General features: G+C 39.2%; 2 protein-coding genes, 1 non-coding gene and 1 pseudogene across 10 annotated transcripts in view; 2 read left to right on the forward strand and 2 right to left on the reverse strand.

Annotated features, from left to right (window-relative positions):
* The window catches only part of LOC105477982 (Ral GTPase activating protein catalytic subunit alpha 1), a 275561-nt gene that overhangs the window by 15281 nt on the left and 240700 nt on the right, over positions 1-19580 (forward strand). For all 8 annotated transcript variants that reach the window (XM_011734912.3, XM_011734908.3, XM_024791574.2 and 5 more), the window contains exon 2: positions 19222-19332. In XM_011734912.3, the coding sequence (XP_011733214.1) occupies positions 19222-19332 (111 nt within the window). The remainder of the gene's footprint in view (positions 1-19221; positions 19333-19580) is intronic.
* On the reverse strand, positions 2950-6584 carry LOC112425954 (small nuclear ribonucleoprotein G pseudogene; annotated as a pseudogene).
* LOC112425985 (small nucleolar RNA U13) lies at positions 6815-6918 on the forward strand. The gene has a single exon (XR_003017217.2). It is a non-coding gene; the product is annotated as a small nucleolar RNA U13 (small nucleolar RNA).
* On the reverse strand, positions 7333-7726 carry LOC105477980 (large ribosomal subunit protein eL34). Its single transcript, XM_011734906.3, has one exon. The coding sequence runs from the start codon at positions 7698-7700 to the stop codon at positions 7347-7349; it is 354 nt and encodes a 117-aa protein (XP_011733208.1). The 5' UTR covers positions 7701-7726; the 3' UTR covers positions 7333-7346.

A 19580-nucleotide genomic window follows, 5' to 3' on the forward strand; every position in this document is an offset into this window, starting at 1 on the left:
AAGAGAAATGTGTTGGGTTACAAGCTTTCAGTATCTTAGAAAAGAAAGCATCCATTTGTTGTTATTGTTTTTGGTTAAAACTTTTTTTAATTCTAAATTTATTCACTCTGTGTGTGTGTGTGTGTGTGTGTGTGTGTGATCTAATGTCTCTTCTCACTGAAGGGTACACATCATAGAACTAGACCTTGGAGAAAATAGCAGAATAGGTGATTAATACGTCTACTTTAATAAATGGCATCACCATCCTCTCGTCATAGGTTACTAAGACAAGAAACTTTCATCTTTAACAATGTGGTAGAAAAAGATAAATAATTTATGTTGAGACTCCAGCTGGAGTTTGAAATGTCTGTGGGGCAACTTCACATCTCCCAGCCCACTCCTGTTCTTTTCTGGCTTTATAATAATATTTGAATCTGTTCCTTTTTTCTCTGTTCTTCCATCATTTCTTTAGTTTAAATTTTTATTGTTTCTTGCTTGAACTTTTGCAGCAACTTACTAGTTGATCTCCCTATGCAGGTCTTTTTTTTTTTTTCTTCTTGAATCTCTTACATGGTCCTGTCACAATCTGTCTTTTCTTTTCTTTTCTTTTCCTTTCTTTTCTTTTGTTTTCTTTCTTTTTTTTTTTTTTTTTTTTTTTTGAGACAGGGTCTCACTCTGTTGCCCAGGCTGGAGTGCAGGGGCATGGACTCACTGCAACCTCTACTTCCCAGGTTCAAGCGATTCTCATGTCTCAGCCTCCTGAGTAGCTGGGATTACAGGCATGCACCGCCATGCCCTGCTAGCTTTTGTATTTTTAATAGAGATGGGGTTTCACCATGTTGGCCAGGCTGGTTTTGAACTCTGCGCCTCAAGCAATCCACCCGCCCTGGCCTCCCCAAGTGCTAGAATTGCAGGTGTGAGCCACCATACCCAACCAGGTCCTGTAGCAATCTTTCTAAAGCACATTAAGAGCATGTCACTAGCCGGGCATGGTGGTTCACACCTATGATCCCAGTACTTTGAGAGGCCAAGGTGGGTGGATCACTTGACGTCAGGAGTTTGAGACCAGCCTGGCCAACATGGTGAAAGCACGTCTCTACTTAAAATACAAAAAATAGCTGGGTATGGTGGCAGGCACCTGTAATCCCAGCTACCTGGGAGACTGAGGCAGGAGAATCTCTTGAACCCAGGAAGCAGAGGTTGCAGTGAGCCGAAATCATGACACTGTACTCCAGTCTGAGCAACAGAGCAAGACTCTTTAAAAAAAACCAAAAGAGCACGTCACTAACTGCTCTAAAACTCTCCATGGCTTCACGTTGCCTACGTAATACAGTACAAAATCCTTGGCCAGTATTTAAGACAATCTATTATCTGATCCTAGCCTACCTTTTCAGCTAAGTGTTGAAGTACTTGAATTATATAAAAAACAAAGCAGCATAATAACATTCTTCAAGATGTTTCTTATAGAAATGATTTTTAGGTGACACTGTTGCAAATGCATACTTCTTTTTTTTTTGAAATGGAGCCTCGCTCTGTTGCCCAGGCTGGAGTGCAATGGCATGATATAGGCTCACTGCAAGCTCCACCTCCTGGGTTCACGCCATTCTCCTGCCTCAGCCTCCCGAGTAGCTGGGACTACAGGTACCCTCCACCACGCCCGGCTAATATTTTGTATTTTTAGTAGAGACAGGGTTTCACCGTGTTAGCCAGGATGGTCTCAATCTCCTCACCTTGTGATCTGCCCATCTCGGCCTCCCAAAGTGTTGGGATTACAGGTGTGAGCCACCGCGCCCGGCCCATACTTTTTTTTTTTTTTTTTTTGAGACGGAGTTTCGCTCTTGTCTCCCAGGCTAGAGTGCAGTAGCACGACCTCAGCTCACTGCAACCTCCGCCTCCCAGGTTCAAGTGATTCTCCTGCCTCTGCCTCCCGAGTAGCTGGGATTACAGGCCCCTGCCACCAATGCCCGGCTAATTTTTTTGTATTTTTAGTAGAGACAGGGTTTTGCCATGTTGGCCAGTCTGGTCTTGAACTTTTGACTTAAGGTGATCCACCCGCCTCGGCCTCCCAAAGTGCTGGGATTATACTTTTTTAATGTAAATACTTTGCACGTTAAGTTGAAAGACATATGTTGCATATGCCCTTATCTGAATTCTAATTCTCCTCTGAAGATGCAGATCCCCTTGTATCCCTACTCTAATAAGTGATGGATTCTCCTATGCCTGAAGAAGTCAGACTTCCTACTATTGTAATATTGCTACTGTTATGCCTCTGTTGCTGCTATTATACTTCAGCACCCATCTGAAAATTCATCTTGCTTTGGGGTGCATGCGTCTTGAGCACACCATCTTTCAAACTTTGTCACTGCTCTTATTTCTCAACCTCCTGGGTCACTTCATTAAGTTTATCAAGGACTTTGATACCTGGCTTATCATCTTAAGACTGCTTCACCTCTTGCTACCATTTTAAGGTCTTTTAATAGATAATGAAACTGCTCTTTTAACTTCTCATGTTCACTGTATTTGATACACTTAAATAACCACGCTACTATTCCATTTAAGCAATTACCCTTTTGCACACTTCTGTTACAAAAGTTGTACATGAGCTGATTTTTACATCATAATAAAATTGGCCCTTTGGAGAGGGGACTTGAATTTCTCTGCTGAACAACCATTATTTATACTTGTTCCAAGGTTTCTTTTTTTTCTTTTTCTTTTTTCTTGACAGTGTCATCTTGTTGCCTAGGCTGGAGTGCAGTGGCATGATCTGGGCTCACTGCAACCTCTGCCTCCCCAGTTCAAGCAGTTCCCCCACTGCAGCCTCCTGAGTAGCTGGGATTACAGGCACCCACTACCATGCCTGGCTAATTGTTGTAGTTTTAATAAAGATGGGGTTTCACCATGTTGGCCAGGCTGGTCTCGAACTCCCGACCTCAAGTAATCCGCCCTCCTCGGCCTCCCAAAGTGCTGGGATTAAAGGCGTGAACCACCGCGCTTGGCCTGTTCCAAGGTTTCTAACACTCTGGTACTATTTCCTCATATTACCACCATTCCAGTATCATTATTGCCCACTAGTTGCCATCTCCACATCTCTCTTGAGATTAATAAAGGGGTCAGATCCCCACAATATTCTTTGGACATGTCTGCCACAGTTTAACTTCAATTCTAACTTCTTTTTTTTGTTTTTGTCTTTTGTTTATTTTTTGAGACGAATCTCACTCCATCACCCAGGCTGGAGTGCAGTGGTGAGATCTCAGCTCACTGCAACCTCTGCCTCCTGGGTTCAAGCTATTCTTGTGCCTCAGCCTCTGGAGTAGCTGGGACCATAGGCGCATGCCACCATGCCAGCTAATTTGTGTATTTTTAGTAGAGACGGGGTTTATCATGTTGGCCAGGCTGATCTCAAACTCCGGCTTCAAGTGATCCACCTCCTTGGCCTCCCAAAGTGCTCGGATTACAGGCATGAGCCATTGCACCCGGCCAATTCTAGCTTGTCTATACATTTTTTTCAACTCGGGAGGGTGAGCTTTGCTCGTGTTGACTACTTCATGGGCCCAGAGCTGCTGTGAAATGTAATTTGTGGCTTCACTCATGCTCCTGTGATGGCCCTGGTGTTTTGTGTTTGACCAGACTTTTCTTATGTAACCAAATCACCAAATCCTACCTTTAATGTTGATATTTTCTGGTGTTCTGTCCTCCAGCTCTCTTTTGTTCTAACTCTTTATATCAGTGGTCCCCAAACTTTTTGACACCAGGGACCAGTTTCATAGAAGACCGTCCTTCTACAGACAGTGGGGGTGAGGAATAGTTTCGGGATAAAACTGTTCCACCTCAGAAGATCATCAGGCATTAGTTTTTTGGTTTTTGTTTTTTGTTTTTTTTTTGAGACAGGGTCTTGCTCTGTCACGCAGGCTGTAGTGCAGTGGGACGATCTTGGCTCACTGCAACCTACACCCTCTGGGTTCAAGTGATTCTCCTGCCTCAGCCTCCCTAGTAGCTGGGGCAACAGGCATGTGCCACCACCCCTGACTCTTTTTGTATTTTTAGTAGAAATGGAATTTCACCATGTTGCCCAGGGTGGTGTGGTCTTGAACTCCTGACCTCAAGTGATCCGCCCACCTTGGCCTCCCAAAGTGCTGGGATTATAGTCCTGAGCCACTACCAATCAGGCATTAGATTCTTATAAGGAGGGTGCGTTCTAGATCCTTTACATGTACAGTCTGTGATGCCTGTGCCATAGCTAATGATATTTATGATACCAGACTGCCACTGCCTTCCCATCACCCTTATATCTGAAAGCTTCTACTCTTCTTTAAAATCTCAGGGCAGAATCTATAGATAGCCTCTATGAAGTCTTCCCTATCATGTGGGTATAGGAGCTTTTTGTACACTATGCATCTTTCCCTCTAGTAATTTGATTTTTTTTATTACAACATATTTATTTATTTACATGTCTTTCTGAGGGCAGATGTGTGTCTTCATGTTCATATTCCTAGACTTAGCATAGTGCCTGGCATATAATCAGTGTTCAGTAAATATTATTTAGTTCATGATGAATATATTAGGTTGGAGGGGAGCAAAATTGCTGTTTTGTGAGCAACTCGTGAGCAAGCAACTGACAGTGGTAGAAAAGACATGTAAAGTCAGCATTCCTTGGGTTGTCTTAAGTATCGGTGCGAAGAAATGTGGTTCATAAACTAATGTCCATAATGTAATATAGAAAAACAAACAAATATATAAAACAGGACTTTAGCTGAAAAATATTTATGACATTATGGCAGAGGTTATAAGATAATCTTCCTTGTTAAAAACTTTAGACAAATTAAAACAGAGTTTAATTGAACAAAGAATTTGTGAATTGGGCAGCTTCTCCACCCCTCACTATGTTGCCCAGGCTGGTCTTGAACTCCTGGCCTCAAGTAATCCTCCTGCCTTAGCCTCCTAAAGCACTAGGATTACAGGCATGAACCACTGTTTTTAAATAAAACTTTTGATCTTCGGTTTAACTGTATATAAAATAAAAATAATAATACCTCAAATATGAATGAAAAAATGAATTTGAACCACAGTTTACAGAAAAAGTTCATACATATTTGACTTTTCATAGGAACCTTAAGGAAATAAAATTGAATCAGCGATGTTGTGACTTGCTTAACGTTAAGAAGTAGAATTTGTTCTTAAAAAAACAAATTGAGGGCCGGGCGCGGTGGCTCACGTCTGTAATCCCAGCACTTTGGGAGGCCGAGGCGGGCGGATCACAAGGTCAGGAGATCGAGACCACGGTGAAACCCCGTCTCTACTAAAAATACAAAAAATTAGCCGGGCGCGGTGGCGGGCGCCTGTAGTCCCAGCTACTCAGGAGGCTGAGGCGGGAGAATGGCGTGATCCCGGGAGGCGGAGCTTGTAGTGAGCCGAGATCGCGCCACTGCACTCCAGCCAGGGGGACAGAGCAAGACTCCGTCTTAAAAAAAAAAAAAAAAGAAAAAAAACCAAATTGAGTACCAGATGCAGTGGCTCAAACCTGTAATCCCAGCACTTTGGGAGGCTGAGGCAAGCAAATCACGAGGTCAGGAGTTTGAGACCAGGCTGGCCAACATGATGAAATCCCATTTCTACTAAAAATACAAAAAATTAGCTGGGCGTGGTGGTGGATGCCTGTAATCTCAGCTACCGAGGAGGCTGAGACAGGAGAATTGCTTGAATCCAGAAGGCTGAAGTTGCATTGAGCTGATATCGCACCACTGCACTCCAGCCCGGGCAACAGTGTGAGACTCCATCTCAAAAATAAATAAAATAAAATAAAATAAAATAAAATAAAATACTGAGTAGAAATCCCTGAATGATCTTGATGTGGTTTAAATTCTATACTTCTGTCTCAGTCTTTATTAGAAATGGGTAAATTAGGGTCTGGGTGCAGTGACTCACACTTGTAATCCCAGCACTCTGGGAGACCAAGACAGGAGGATTGCTTGAGCCCAGGAGTTTGAGACCAGCCTGGGAGACATAATTAGACCCCCATCTCTACAACTTTTTTTTTTTAATTGGCTGGGCGTGGTGACATGTACCTGTTGTCCCAGCTACTTGGGAGACTGAGGCAGGAGAATCACGAGCCCAGGAGGTCGAGGCTGCAGCAAGACCCTGTCTCAAAAAAAGAAAAGAAAAAAAGAAATGGGCAAATTAGAAAATTATTTAAGCTATGTGTTAGAAAACAAAGGAGAATTAAATGAATGAAAGGAAATAAAATTTCTTGTTGATATTTATTTCAAAAAATGCAAGGAAGTCACCTAGCAACGATTACTCTTTCCTTTTCCACCCAAATCTAAAATAGAATAACTAGGATAAGAGGTGTGTTTGTGTTACCAAAAATTTGTTATTTTTATATGTGAATTCTTTTAAGTTGGTAGCTTCAAGGTTCCTAGTCGTCTTCCCTTTTCCATCAATTGTTCTTAGGGATAAGCTACTTACTGTAAATACGCCATTTCTTATGAAATGTGTTTAATAAAAATAATTACCCGTTCTTGCTTGTATCTTGTTCCTTGAAATGTGAAAATGATGGATCTGATCTGATCTCTATCTGATCTGATCTTCACAGATAGTTTGAGAACCATTTGAATGAATAGATACAGTACTTTGCTAAATTTTGGGTAACTGCAAAGGAGTAAAAGAGTTAATGGTATCGTAAAAGAGAATCATGTCAAATATGAAACATGTTATGAGTATAAAGAGAAGAAGCATATCTAAATGAGTGGCTCAGAGAAAGCTTCATGGGGCAGTGACATTTGATCTGTGCCTTGGAAGATGATGATTAGAATTTCAATAGATAGAAGTGAAGGAAGAAAGCCTTTTGTAGTTCATAAGCGTGATGATTGGGTTTTCACATTCATATATGAGATGTACCTCCCACAAACCTTTTTATGATGTTGGCACATTATCCATCTGATATGATTTTTTTTAAAAAAAGACATGAAGGAAAAGCAGTTAGGATAAGAGCACAGACATGAATGCAGGCAAGTGGAAGGCAGTGGTCCTTCTAGCTTTTAAAAATGAAGATATTAGACCTCAACCTTAAAATTTTGATTTAATAGCAAGGTAAATAGAAAAGAACTAGTGTTTGTGAGAGATACTGTGGAGAGATACTTTATGGATTAGGTAACCAGATTTTTTTTTTTTTTAAACAGAGTGCTGGAATGCAGTGGTGTGATCTCGGCTCACTGCAACCTCCACCTCCCGGGGTTCATGCCGTTCTCCTGCCTCAACCTCCCAAGTAGCTGGGACTAAGGCGCCCGCCAGCACGCCTGGCTAACTTTTTGTTTTTTTTTTTTTTTTTTGCAAGTCTTTTCATTTTTATTACTCAAAAAAGTTTCATTTTTTTATTTAGCTTTTTGACTCTGTGCTTGTGCCTTCAACACTTTCACAACGATTTTCTGCTCCTCGATAAGGAAAGCACGCTTGATCCTGTCACGAACACATTTAGCACACATGGAACCACCATAGGCCCTGCTGACATGTTTCTTTGTTTTGGACAATCTCATAAGAACTTTAGGTCTTACAGCACGAACCCCTCGAAGTCTGCCTGGGCACACACCACATGCAGATTTTGGTGCTTTCCCAACCTTCTTGGTATAAAGGTAAACAATTCTATTACCAGGGGTTCGGGACAGCCTAGTTTTGTTAGAGGCTGTATTGTAGGAAAGCCTACGTCGGTATGTCAAACGTTGGACCATTCTGAGTGCCTGCAGACAACGTCCCCCAACTTTTTATATTTTTTAGTAGAGACGGGGTTAGCCAGGATGGTCTCAATCTCCTGACCTCGTGACCTCCTGACCTCGTGATCCGCCCACCTCAGCCTCCCAAAGTGGTGTGATTACAGGCCAGAGCCACTGTGCCCGGCTGGTAAACAGATTTTAATCAAGATTTCAGAAATGGAGATGATGCCACTTCTCTGACTGTATCACTCTACTTTTTAAAACCCTGTTTTACTGGCAAATTCATAACAGGAACATATTTCTTTATTTCTTACCTCCAGCACCACTATCAAGGCTGTTCAGCCTACACACTGAAACTCTGTAGCGCCGGGCCCGGTGGCTCACGCCTGTAATCCCAGCACTTTGGGAGGCCGAGGCGGGCGGATCACAAGGTCAGGAGATCGAGACCACGATGAAACCCCGTCTCTACTAAAAATACAAAAAATTAGCCGGGTGCGATGGCGGGTGCCTGTAGTCCCAGCTACTCAGGAGGCTGAGGCAGGAGAATGGCGTGAACCCGGTAGGCGGAGCTTGCAGTGAGCCGAGATCGCACCACTGCACTCCAGCCTGGGCGACAGAGCCAGACTCCGTCTCAAAAAAAAAAAAAAAAGAAAAAGAAACTCTGTATCATTCCTTCTCTTATGTTTTTTTTCTTTGTGAGACAAGATCTCACTCTGTCACCCAGGTTGGAGTGCAGTGGCACAATCTCAGCTCACTACAACCTCTGCCTCCCAGGCTCAAGCAATTCTCCCACCTCAGCCTCCCGAGTAGCTGGAACCACAGTTGTGCACTACCACGCCCAGCTAATTTTTTGTATTTTTTTGTTGAGATGGTCTCAAACTCTTGAGCGAGCACAAGTGATCCACCCACCTCAGCCTCCCAAAGTGCTGGGATTGCAGGCATGAGCCACTGTGCCTGGCCCATTCCTTCTTCCCATAGTCAATACTATTACTCAAAATGTAGTCCACAAACTGGTACTAGTTTACTGACTGTTATTACAGGTCTGCAACAGCTTAATTATGGAAATTGAGTATGTTGAGAAGGTCATCTCAGTGGGTCATCTCAGTTTGACAGTACTGTGATATCCAAGCACGTGATTAGTGGACTTGTATTATGAAATGGGGTGTAGATCAATCCTGGTGCTTTTCACCTTATTTTCTAGTAATACATTTATCGTAAAGCGTTGGTCTGTGACAAATTGGAATTTAAAAACAAAAACAAAAACACTCATCCTTCACTCGCAGTTTGAGAACATGAGCTATACAGTGCATTTAGAATTAACTTCCTCTGCTTTTATCCTCTGTTGTTTCAAAGTATATTTTCTCTTCCCAGTGTAACAGGATTTTTCTTATTCAGTGTAATGCATTTCCCAGTATATAAAACCTCTTTTTACTTCTCTATAATTTAAAGTATTTGCATTGTGCAAAAACTTAATGTTTACAAAATGTCTGCCTATATTTGTTTTAGCCACTTTAGATTTTAAATTTCCAGATACCATATGTTTAATTATTTTCAGTATCCAAAAGAATGTCTTTGAGTGTTAGGGAAATGATTCAATGAATCAGGAAATTATCTGTTTTGGACATGTAGAACTAGATACAGAATATTGGCAGTACTGTTTTATTTTTTATTTATTTATTTATTTACTTGTAGAGATAGGGTCTGGCTATATTGCCAGGCTGGTCTCAAATCCCTGGCCTCAAGCTATCCTCCCACTTCAACCTCCCAAAGTGTTGAGATTATGGGTGTGAACCACCATGCATGACCAGTAGTACTGTATTTTGATTACTCTCCTATTATCAGACTACTCAATTTAAAAAATGACATTATTTTGTATTCTATAATAATGGTATATTAATAGCTAGCTAGTCTTCAACTGCGTAAACGTGAAGGTAATGCATTTGCTTGCAACAAATATCAGTAACTTGATGATATAACAATGTGTAATATCTAGACATAGGGGGAAAAAATTGCTTTTCTCAGTCTAATCTCTATGAGCTCTTCTGCTCCTTTTTATGTTAATTCTTTTCAAACTGCCCAAGAAGGTAAAGCTCTCAGATTCACTTAGCGAGGTAGGGTCTGGCAGATCTCACAAATTAGGATGTCAAGGGGTTGAATATTAGATGAGCTAAAAGGAATAGATCGACAAAAAAGGAAAAGAAACAAAGTCATACCTTTTAGCAGTCACTCCCCATTTCTCTTTACTTCCTGCCCGCACCAGCCATTAGATACTTTCCATCTCTATGGTTGACTCTTCTGCATGTTTCATATAAATAAAATAAGAAATATATGGCCTTTTGTGTCTGGCTTCTTTCACTTAGCATAATGTTTTCAAAGTCCATCACATTGTAGCATATACTACTACTTCGTGCTTTGTACGGCTAGATAATATTCATTGTATGGATTATACCATATTTTGTCTGTCCATTCATCAATTGATGGACATTTGGGTTATTTCCACTGTTTGACCATTATGAATAATAATGTTCTGAACATTTTTGTGGGCATACATTTTCTTTCTTTTTCTTTTTTTGATAGAGATGAGACACTTTTGCCATGTTGCCCAGCCTGAGCTTATGTTTTCAATTCTTGGGTATATAATGTTCCAGGAATGGAATTGCTGGGTCATATGATAACTCTATATTTAACTTTTTAGGGACCTGTCACACTGTTTTCCAGAGTGGCATTATCATTTATATTCCTACCAGCAACGTACAAAGATTCAAATTTCCCCATATTGCCAACACTTGGTATTGTTTGTCTTTCTGATTATAGCTATCATAGTGGGTTGGAAGTAGTATCTCATTGTGGTTTTGCTTTGCATTTCCCCGATGGCTAATGATTTTTTCATGAGCTTACTGGCTATTCATATATCTTCTTAGGAGAAATATATATTCAAATCCTTTGATCATTAAAAAAATTTTTTTACTATTGTATTATAAGAATTATTTCTATGTTCTGGATACTAATGTTTTAAAATCAGGTATATAATTGGCAAATATTTTCTTGCATTCTGTAGGTTATTTTCTCATTTTCTTAATAATGTCCTCTGAAGCAAAAAGGTTTTGAATTTTGATGAAGTCAAATTTATTTTTTCTTTTGTTGCTTGTGCATTTAGTGTCATATCTAAGAAAGAACTGACTGATTCAAGGTCATGTTTTATTCTGAGTTTTATAATTTTAGTTTTTACATTTAGGTTTTTGGTTTTTGATCCATTTTGAGTTAATTTTTCAAGTATAGTCTTCATTCTTTTCGACCATCTGTTGAAAAGACTTTTGGAGGGTACCGAACAACTCAATGAGGAAAAAAAAATCAACCATTTGTTAAAAATACTTTTTTTTCCCCTCATTGAGTTGTTTGGTACCCTTGTCGATGATCAATTGATCATCAGTGTAAGGATTTATTTCTGAACTCTCATTGTTCTATTCGTCTATATGTCTATCCTTATCCCAGTACCATACTCTGTTGATTAGTGTAGCTTTGTAGTAAGTTTTGAAATGAGAAAATGTCAGTTCTCCAGCATTGTTCGTGGTAGCTCATGCCTGTAATCTCAGGACTTTGGAAGTAGAGGTGAGAGGGTCACTTGAGTCCAGGAGTTTGAGACCAGCCTGGGCAACATGTGGCAACGCCTGTCTCTACAAAAAATTTAAAAAATGAGCCAGGTATGATGTCATACACTTGTAGTCCCAGTGATTCAGGAGGCTGAGGTGGGAAGATTGCTTGAGTCCGGGAGGTTGAGGCTGCAGTGAGCTGTGACTGCGCCACTGGGTTCCAGCCTAGGTAACAGAGTGAGACTCCATTTAAAAAAAAAAAAAAAGACTATTTTGACTATTCTGGGTCACTTGCATTTTCTTTTGAATTTTAGGATTAACTTGTCAGTTTTTGCAAAAAACTATATTAGGATTTTGGTAAAGAGTGCATTAAGGCTGGGTGCGGTAGCTCACACCTGTAATCCCAGCACTTTGGGAGGCCATGGTGGGCGGATCACCTGAGGTTAGGAGTTCAAGACCAGCCTGGCCAACCTCGTCTCTACTAAAAATACAGAAATTAGCTGGGTGTGGTGGCAAATGCATGTAATCGCAGCTACTCAGGAGGCTGAGGCAGGAGAATCTCTTGAACCTGGAAGGCGGAGGTTGCAGTGAGCTGAGATCCTGCCACTGCACTCCAGCCTGGGCAACAGAATGATACTCTGTCTCAAAAAAAGAAAAAATAGAAAAAAAAAAAAAGAGTACATTGAATCTTTAGGTATATTTGGGGGCTGTTGCTATCTTAACAGCATTCAGTCTTTTTTTTTTTTTTTTTTTTTTTTTTTTTTTTTGAGACGGAGTCTCGCTCTGTCGCCCAGGCTGGAGTGCAGTGGCTGGATCTCGGCTCACTGCAAGCTCCGCCTCCCGGGTTTACGCCATTCTCCTGCCTCAGCCTCCCGAGTAGCTGGGACTACAGGCACCCGCCACCTCGCCCGGCTAGTTTTTTGTATTTTTTAGTAGAGACGGGGTTTCACTGTGTTAGCCAGGATGGTCTCGATCTCCTGACCTCGTGATCCGCCCGTCTCGGCCTCCCAAAGTGCTGGGATTACAGGCTTGAGCCACCGCGCCCGGCCAGGGTTCAGTCTTAAACACAGAGAATGTCTCCATTTGTTTTAGTCTTTTTTTTTAGTAATGTTTTGTAAGTTTCCAGTATACAAGTCTTGTACTTCTTTTGTTAAATTTAAGTATTTTATTCTTTTTCATACTATTGTAAATGGAATTGTTTGCTTAATTTCACTTTTGTGTTGTTCATTGCCAGTGTATAGAAATACAGTTGATTTTTCTTATTGATCTTGTATTCTGCAACCTAGTTGAGCTTGTTTGTCAGTATGATAGGATTTTTTGGTGCATTCCTTAGGATTTTCGATATCCAAGATCATGTCATTTATGAGTAGAGATAGTAATGCTTTGGACTTTACAATGTGTATGGCTTCTATTTCTGTTTCACGTGTAACTGTCTTGGCTAGAATTTATAGTATAATATTAAAAGTAACAAAAAGACATCCTTGTCTTGTTCATGCTTTTAGGGGTAAAGCTTTCAATCTTTTATCACTAAGTGTGATGTTAGTTGTGACCTTTTCATAGATACCCTTTATCAGGTTAAGAAATACTGTTCTTTTCCTAGCTTTTTGAGTATCTTTAGGATGAAATTATGTTGGGTTTTGTCAGATGTTTTTTCTGTGTCTATTGAAACTATCATGTGAGTTTTGACCTTTATGTTAACATAAGGTGTTACAGTGATTGATTTTTGTATATTGAACCAACCTTGCCTTCTAGGATGAATGTCACTTAGTCATAGTGTGAATGTGTATGTGTGTGTGTGTATGCATATATATATATATATATATATAGTGCTAGATTCAGTTTTCTAGTATTTTGTCGAGGATTTTTACATTCATATTCATAGAGGATATTGGTCTGTATTTTTCTTGTAATGTTTTTGTCTGATCTTGGTATGAGAGTATTGGCCTCATAGAATGAGCAGGAAGTATACTCTATTTTTTGGAAGAGTTGGTAGGATTCACCCATAAGCCATTTGAGTCCAAGCTTTTCTTTGAAGTAGTTTTTTTCCCCCTCACTAATTCAATCTTCTCATTCATTGAAGGTTGTTTTAGCATTTCTATGTCTTCTTGAATCAGTTTTGGTGGTTTGTGGCTTTCTAGTAATTTGTTCATTTCATATAGGCTGTCTGATTTGCTAGCATACTTATAGTTGCTTATAGTATTCTCTTGATTTTTATTTCTGTAGGGTTGGTAGTAATGTGTTATATTCCAGTCCAGATTAGTGATTTGAATCTTATGTCTTTCTCATTTTGGACAGTCTAGCTAACAGTTTGTCAAGTTTGTTGAGTTTTTCAAAGAACCAATTTTTGTTTCAATGATTTTTTTTGTTGTTTTTTGTTTTTTGGTTTTTTTTGGTCTCCATTTATGTCCTTTCTAATCTTTATTTCCTTCTTTGTGCTTTAGGATTAGTTTGCTCCTTATTTTTGTATGTATGTATGACCACACCTGGCTATTTTTAATTTCTTTGTAGAGATGGAGTCTCACTATGTTGCCCTGGCTGGTCTTGAACTGCTGGGCTCAATTGAGACTCCTGCCTCGGCCTCCCAAAGGGTTGGGATTATAGGCATGAACCAACGCGCCCAGCCAATGTTCTTACTTCCTAAGGTGGAACATTAGGTTGATTTTCAGATTTCTTTTTCATATAGCAATTTAAAGCTATAGATTTTTCTGTAAGCACTGCATTAGCTGGATGCCATAAGTTTTGGTATGTTGTATTTTCATTTACATTCATCTCAAAGATTTTCTAACTTCTCCTGTGATTTTTCTTTGACCAATTGGTTATTTAGTTGGGTATTGCTAAATTTCTACATATTTGTGAGTTTTCTTAATTTCCTTGTGTTATTGATTTCTAATTTCATTCCACTGTGGCCAGATAACATACTTTGTCTTCGGTCCTTTTACGTTACTGAAGTTTATTTTATAGCCTTACATATGATCTATTTTGGATAGTATCCATGTGCATTTGAAAAGACTGTGTATTCATTTGTTGTTGGATGGGCATTCAATAGATGTCTGTTAGATCTGGTTGCATTATAGTATTGTTTAGGTCTTCTATTTTCACTTCTGTCTTTTCTATTCATTATTGAAAGTAGAGTGTTGACTCTTAAAACCATCATTGAATTGTCTGTATATTCCTTCAATTCTGTCAGTTTCTGCTTTGGGGTTGGGAGTTCTGTTGTTAAGTGCATGTATGTTCACAATTGTTATATCTTCTTAAAATATTAACCCTTTAACCATTATAAAATGTCCTTCTTCTCTAGTAATTTTTTTTTTTTTTTTTTTTTTTGAGACAGAGTCTAGCTCTGTTACCCAGGCTGGAGTGCAGTGGTGGCATCTTGACTCACTGCAACCTCTGCCTCCCGGGTTCAAGCGATTCTTCTGATTCAGCCTCCCTGGTAGCTGGGACTACAGGCGCCCACCACCACGCCCAGCTAATTTTTGTATTTTTAGTAGAGATGGGGTTTTACCGTGTTGGCCAGGATGGTCTGGATCTCTTAACCTCGTGATCCACCCACCTCGGGATCCGCCCACCTCGACCTCCTACAGTGCTGGAATTATAGGCATGAGCCACTGCGCCCAGCCTAATTTTGATCATTTTCATTAGCATTAGAAAGTACATAATTTGGCCGGGCGCTGTGGCTCAAGCCTGTAATCCCAGCACTGTGGGAGGCCGAGGCGGGCGGATCACGAGGTCAGGAGATCCAGACCATCCTGGCTAACACGGTGAAACCCCGTCTCTACTGAAAATAGAAAACATTAGCTGGGCGTGATGGCGGGCGCCTGTAGTCCCAGCTACTCTGGGGGCTGAGGAAGGAGAATGGCGTGAACCCAGGAGGCGGAGCTTGCAGTGAGCCGAGATTGTGCCACTGCACTCCAGCCTAGGCGACAGAGCGAGACTCCGTCTCAAGGAAAAAAAAAAAAGAAAGTACATAATTTCCAGACTTTGTTAGCATGCCTTATGGGAAGGAAATCAAGAGACAATATTTTGGCTCCTAATATGTTGCAAAATCTTGAGTTGATTCATGTTTGCTTTTGTTGTGTTTTTTTCTGGTTTGCTTTGTTATTGTTCCCATTTTCTTTTTTCTCCTAGAACATTGTGTTTTTGAAACATGAATTTTAGGAAATTTAGAGGTAATTATAGCAGCCTATTTCTTTCTTTATTATCATTATTATTATTTTTAATGACAAGGTCTCCCCCTCTGTTGCCTAGACTGTAGTGCATTGGCTCAATCATAGCACACTGCAACTTAACTTAAATTCCTAGGCTCAAGGAATTCCCCCACCTTAGTCTCCAGAGTTGCTGGGACTATAGGTACATGCCACCATACTTGGCTGATTTTTTAGTTTTGTAGAAATGGGGTCTCAATGTGTTGCCCAGGCTGGTCTCAAACTCCTGGCCTCAAACAACTCTCCCACTTCAGCCTCCTAAAGTACTGGGATTACAGATGTCAACCACCTTGCTCAGCCCAAGGCTGTTTTATTCTAATTTCATAATTCTTTAAACTATTCTGTGGGAAAACTAGAACATCTTTCCTCTTTATTTCAGTTGTATGTGTTTTTATTTTGATATTTGATAAAATATATTTAACTAGTGTTTGATGACTATTATTCTTATAGACAGATAACAGGTAAATATTTAGTATTCTTTTTTTTACAGATGTGTTACATTGGAGGCTGAATAGACCTAGGGTTCCTGTTGTTTAAATCCTGACTCTGCTTATGAACTAAGTTTCTTAGACTCTCTGTACCTAAATTTTCTCATCTGTAAGATGGAGATAATAATGGTACTAATTTTGTAGTATTGCTATGTAGATTATAGGAATTAGTTTCTGTAAAGTGCTGAGAATAGTGCGCATTGTTTAGAAAACATTCACTTTGTGTTAAGCGTTATTATTTTGTCTAGTTCTGTGAAAAGTCACATAGGTAGTAAGTGTTACAAACAGGAGTGAAATCTGGGTATTGAAATTCCAGTCAAGATGAGTCTGTGCTATTTTCCTGTCAGTAGGTTATGCAGTCTTTTCCAAGGTAAAAATTTCCATATTGTATGAACTGACTATAATAAAGTAAAAATAATTAATTTTGTTAGTAATAAAACACATTTGAGTACGTATTGTTTGCTCGGCATTGTGCCAATTTTTAGAAATCCTGAGGTAGACACAGTTTCTATTCTAAAGATGCTAGACTAGTCCTGGAAGAAAGATGATAAGACAGTTGAAACATTGTTCTTTCCATAAAAGATAAATGTACAGAATCCAAGGGAATAGAGAGGAAAGGCATCTATCCCTTTCCCTGTGGAATGGCAGAACAAAAAAACAGTCTTGGAAAATCACATAGATAAAACATCACTAAAGAGTTACTATGCCAGGTGTTGTGACTCACACCTGTAATCCCCAACACTTTGAGACCAAGACAGGAGACCAGCCTGGGCAACATAACAAGACCCCATCTCTACAAAAGTTAGCTAGGTGTGGTGGGGAGGTACCTGGGTCCCAGGTACTTTTGGAGGCTGAGGTGGGAGGATTGCTTGAACTCAGGATGAGGCTGCAGTGAGTTGTTGTAATCATGCCATTGCACTCTAGCCTGGGTGACAGAGTGAGACCCTGTCCCCTCCAAAAAATTATAATGAATATTCATAGGATATGATAATGAAAGAGTTTAAAGTACTCTCTGTATGTTGTTACTATTTCACATTATTTTGAAATCTTCTGTTGAGCCTTAGTGCATTCTAAGAAATTAATTGATGTTTACCTTTAACTTGAGTTTATTTACAATGAATATTTCTTTATTTCCTTTCAAAAATCTTTTATTTTTTCAGTTGCCTTTTAAAATTATATTTTGAGGCTGGACGCGGTGGCTCACGCCTGTAATCGCAGCACTTTGGGAGACTGAGGTGGGCAGATCACTTGAAATCAGGCTGGCCAACATGGTGAAACCCCGTCTCTGCTGAAAATATACAAATTAGCTGGGTGTGGTAGTGGGCACCTGTAATCCCAGCTACTCGGGAGTCTGAGACAGGAGAATCGCTTGAACCCTGGAGATGGAGGTTGCAGTTAGCCACAGCCTGGGCCGCAGAGCAAGACACCATCTTAAAAAAATAAAACAGAAACAAAAAATTCTATTTTGTATTGTAAGAGAAGTAATGTGCCTTTTATAAACAGTTTAGAATAGTAGGAAGTATATAAAGTAGAATTTCTCCACTCTTTTTCACTAATGTTCTCACTTACCCTGAAAATGAACTAAGCAACAATAAAACTAGTCACGCTCCCTAGAGGTAATGCTGCCTAGTTGTTTGGTATCTTCTATGCATAAATACATATACATATACATAAGTACATGTAAGCATATCTCAAGTCTACTTGTTTATTTTTATTAAAATGTTCTAAGCTTTAGCCAAAATGAATTTTTTTTCTGGATACTATCATAGCTCACGTTTTTCTTTCTTTTTTTCATTAGTAAGTTTTTATTGGTAGCACTTAAAAATGATTTCTTTTTGTTAACAAAATATGTTATTACAATTAATTTCCCCATGTCATTTTATTTCTTAAAATGTGATTGCAAGGAAATTTAAAATCACATATGTAGCTAATATTTGTGGCTTGCATTATATTTCTAGGAGACAGTACTGATTTAGACAGATTGCTGGTTCTGCATTTGCTAATCTCTTCCAAGAAGGACCCAGAAACTACAGTTCTCCGGTCTGGATCTCAGAGATTATGAGAGAACCAGGCCACTTTGACTTTTTTTTTTTTTTTAAAGCTTCATAGTAAATTATTTTTTATTTTTTTAAATTATACTTTAAGTTCTAGCGTATGTATGTATAACACACAGGTTTGTTACGTATGTATACATGCATACCTCACGTTTTTCTTCTTACTCCATGTATTTTTTATGCCTTGAATGTCCTTCCCATTCAACTCCACCACTTTATGTCTAGTGTTCTTCCTGTCCTTAAAAGTCTTTTCAGATATTATGTACTCTGTCAGGCCTTTTTTCTTTCCCCACCTTTGTGTTTTATTGAGCTTTGAAAGTACTTTTGTGTTTCTAAACTGCCATATACTTTGACATCTCACTTTTAGTACTAACACTTTCTACTGTTCATACAATTATTCGTTTAATTTTGCATGCTCTGCTCTTACTGACAGTTTCTTTAGAGCAGTACTGTCTATGTTTAAGCTTTTTAATCCCTAAATACTTATTAACAAAGCCTATTGTTGGGTACCTATTTACTGAATAAATAGTTTCAGACATTATAAATTATTCTTTTTTTTTTTTTTCCCTGAGGTGGATTCTCACTCTGTCTCCCAGGATAGAATGCAATGGTGTGATCTTGGCTCACTGTAGCCTCTGCCTCCTGGGTTCAAGTGATTCTCATGCCTCAGCCTCCCAAGTAGCTGAGATTACAGGCGCACGCCAACACACCCAGCTGATTTTTGTATTTTTAGTAGAGATGAGGTTTCACCGTGTTGGCCAGGCTTGTCTCGAACTCCTGACCTTAGGTATCTGCCTGCCTCGGCCTCCCAAAGTGTTGGGATTACAGGCGTGAGCCACCATGCCTGACCTTCAGATATCATAAATTATTATTCTGATTTTAAACTGTCTTGGAGAGAACGTTAGGAAAGCTGTAGCTATGAATTGCAAATAGAACTTAACTTTTTTTTTTTGTATGATTAATTATTTTGGATAAGTTTTTCTGAGCCATTGTTTTCTTGATCAGTTTTTAAAATTAAAACTAAAATCTGCAAGGACTAAAGTTTTAAGAATGAGGATATAGACATAGAAATACATATTGTAAATAATAGAATAGAATTTTAGGAGCAGTTCTTTGACTTTGAAGGAAACTTGTCGCTGAATATTTGCTAAACTTGATTTAACATACATGTAAATAATCAGTAAATTGTTTTTATTTTTCAGAGAATGCAGAATCTATTGATCTTAAACAGTTTTTCGACCAACATTTTTCACATATATACTATGTGTTCTTTGAAAATTTTGTGACTATTGAAGCTAGTCTTAAACAGAAAGGTAAGATACTAACATATATCTTGGCTTATGTTAATATTTCTAATAATTGTCATAAACATAACTTAAAGACTCTTGGACATATTGTTTCATTTATTTTTGTCAGACAGCTTTTTGCTTTCCCTCTCACACTATTGTCATAGGGCTAGTGACCTGTATTTGAAAGACAACTAATGTGTTAGCATTACTATCCTTTTTACTTTACAATGGCTTTGAAGATTTACTTTTTCACTGGTCAGGTTGATTTGTTC

The sequence above is a fragment of the Macaca nemestrina genome, chromosome 7 (assembly GCF_043159975.1).
Source record: "Macaca nemestrina isolate mMacNem1 chromosome 7, mMacNem.hap1, whole genome shotgun sequence".
NCBI classification, from domain to species: Eukaryota; Metazoa; Chordata; class Mammalia; order Primates; family Cercopithecidae; genus Macaca; species Macaca nemestrina.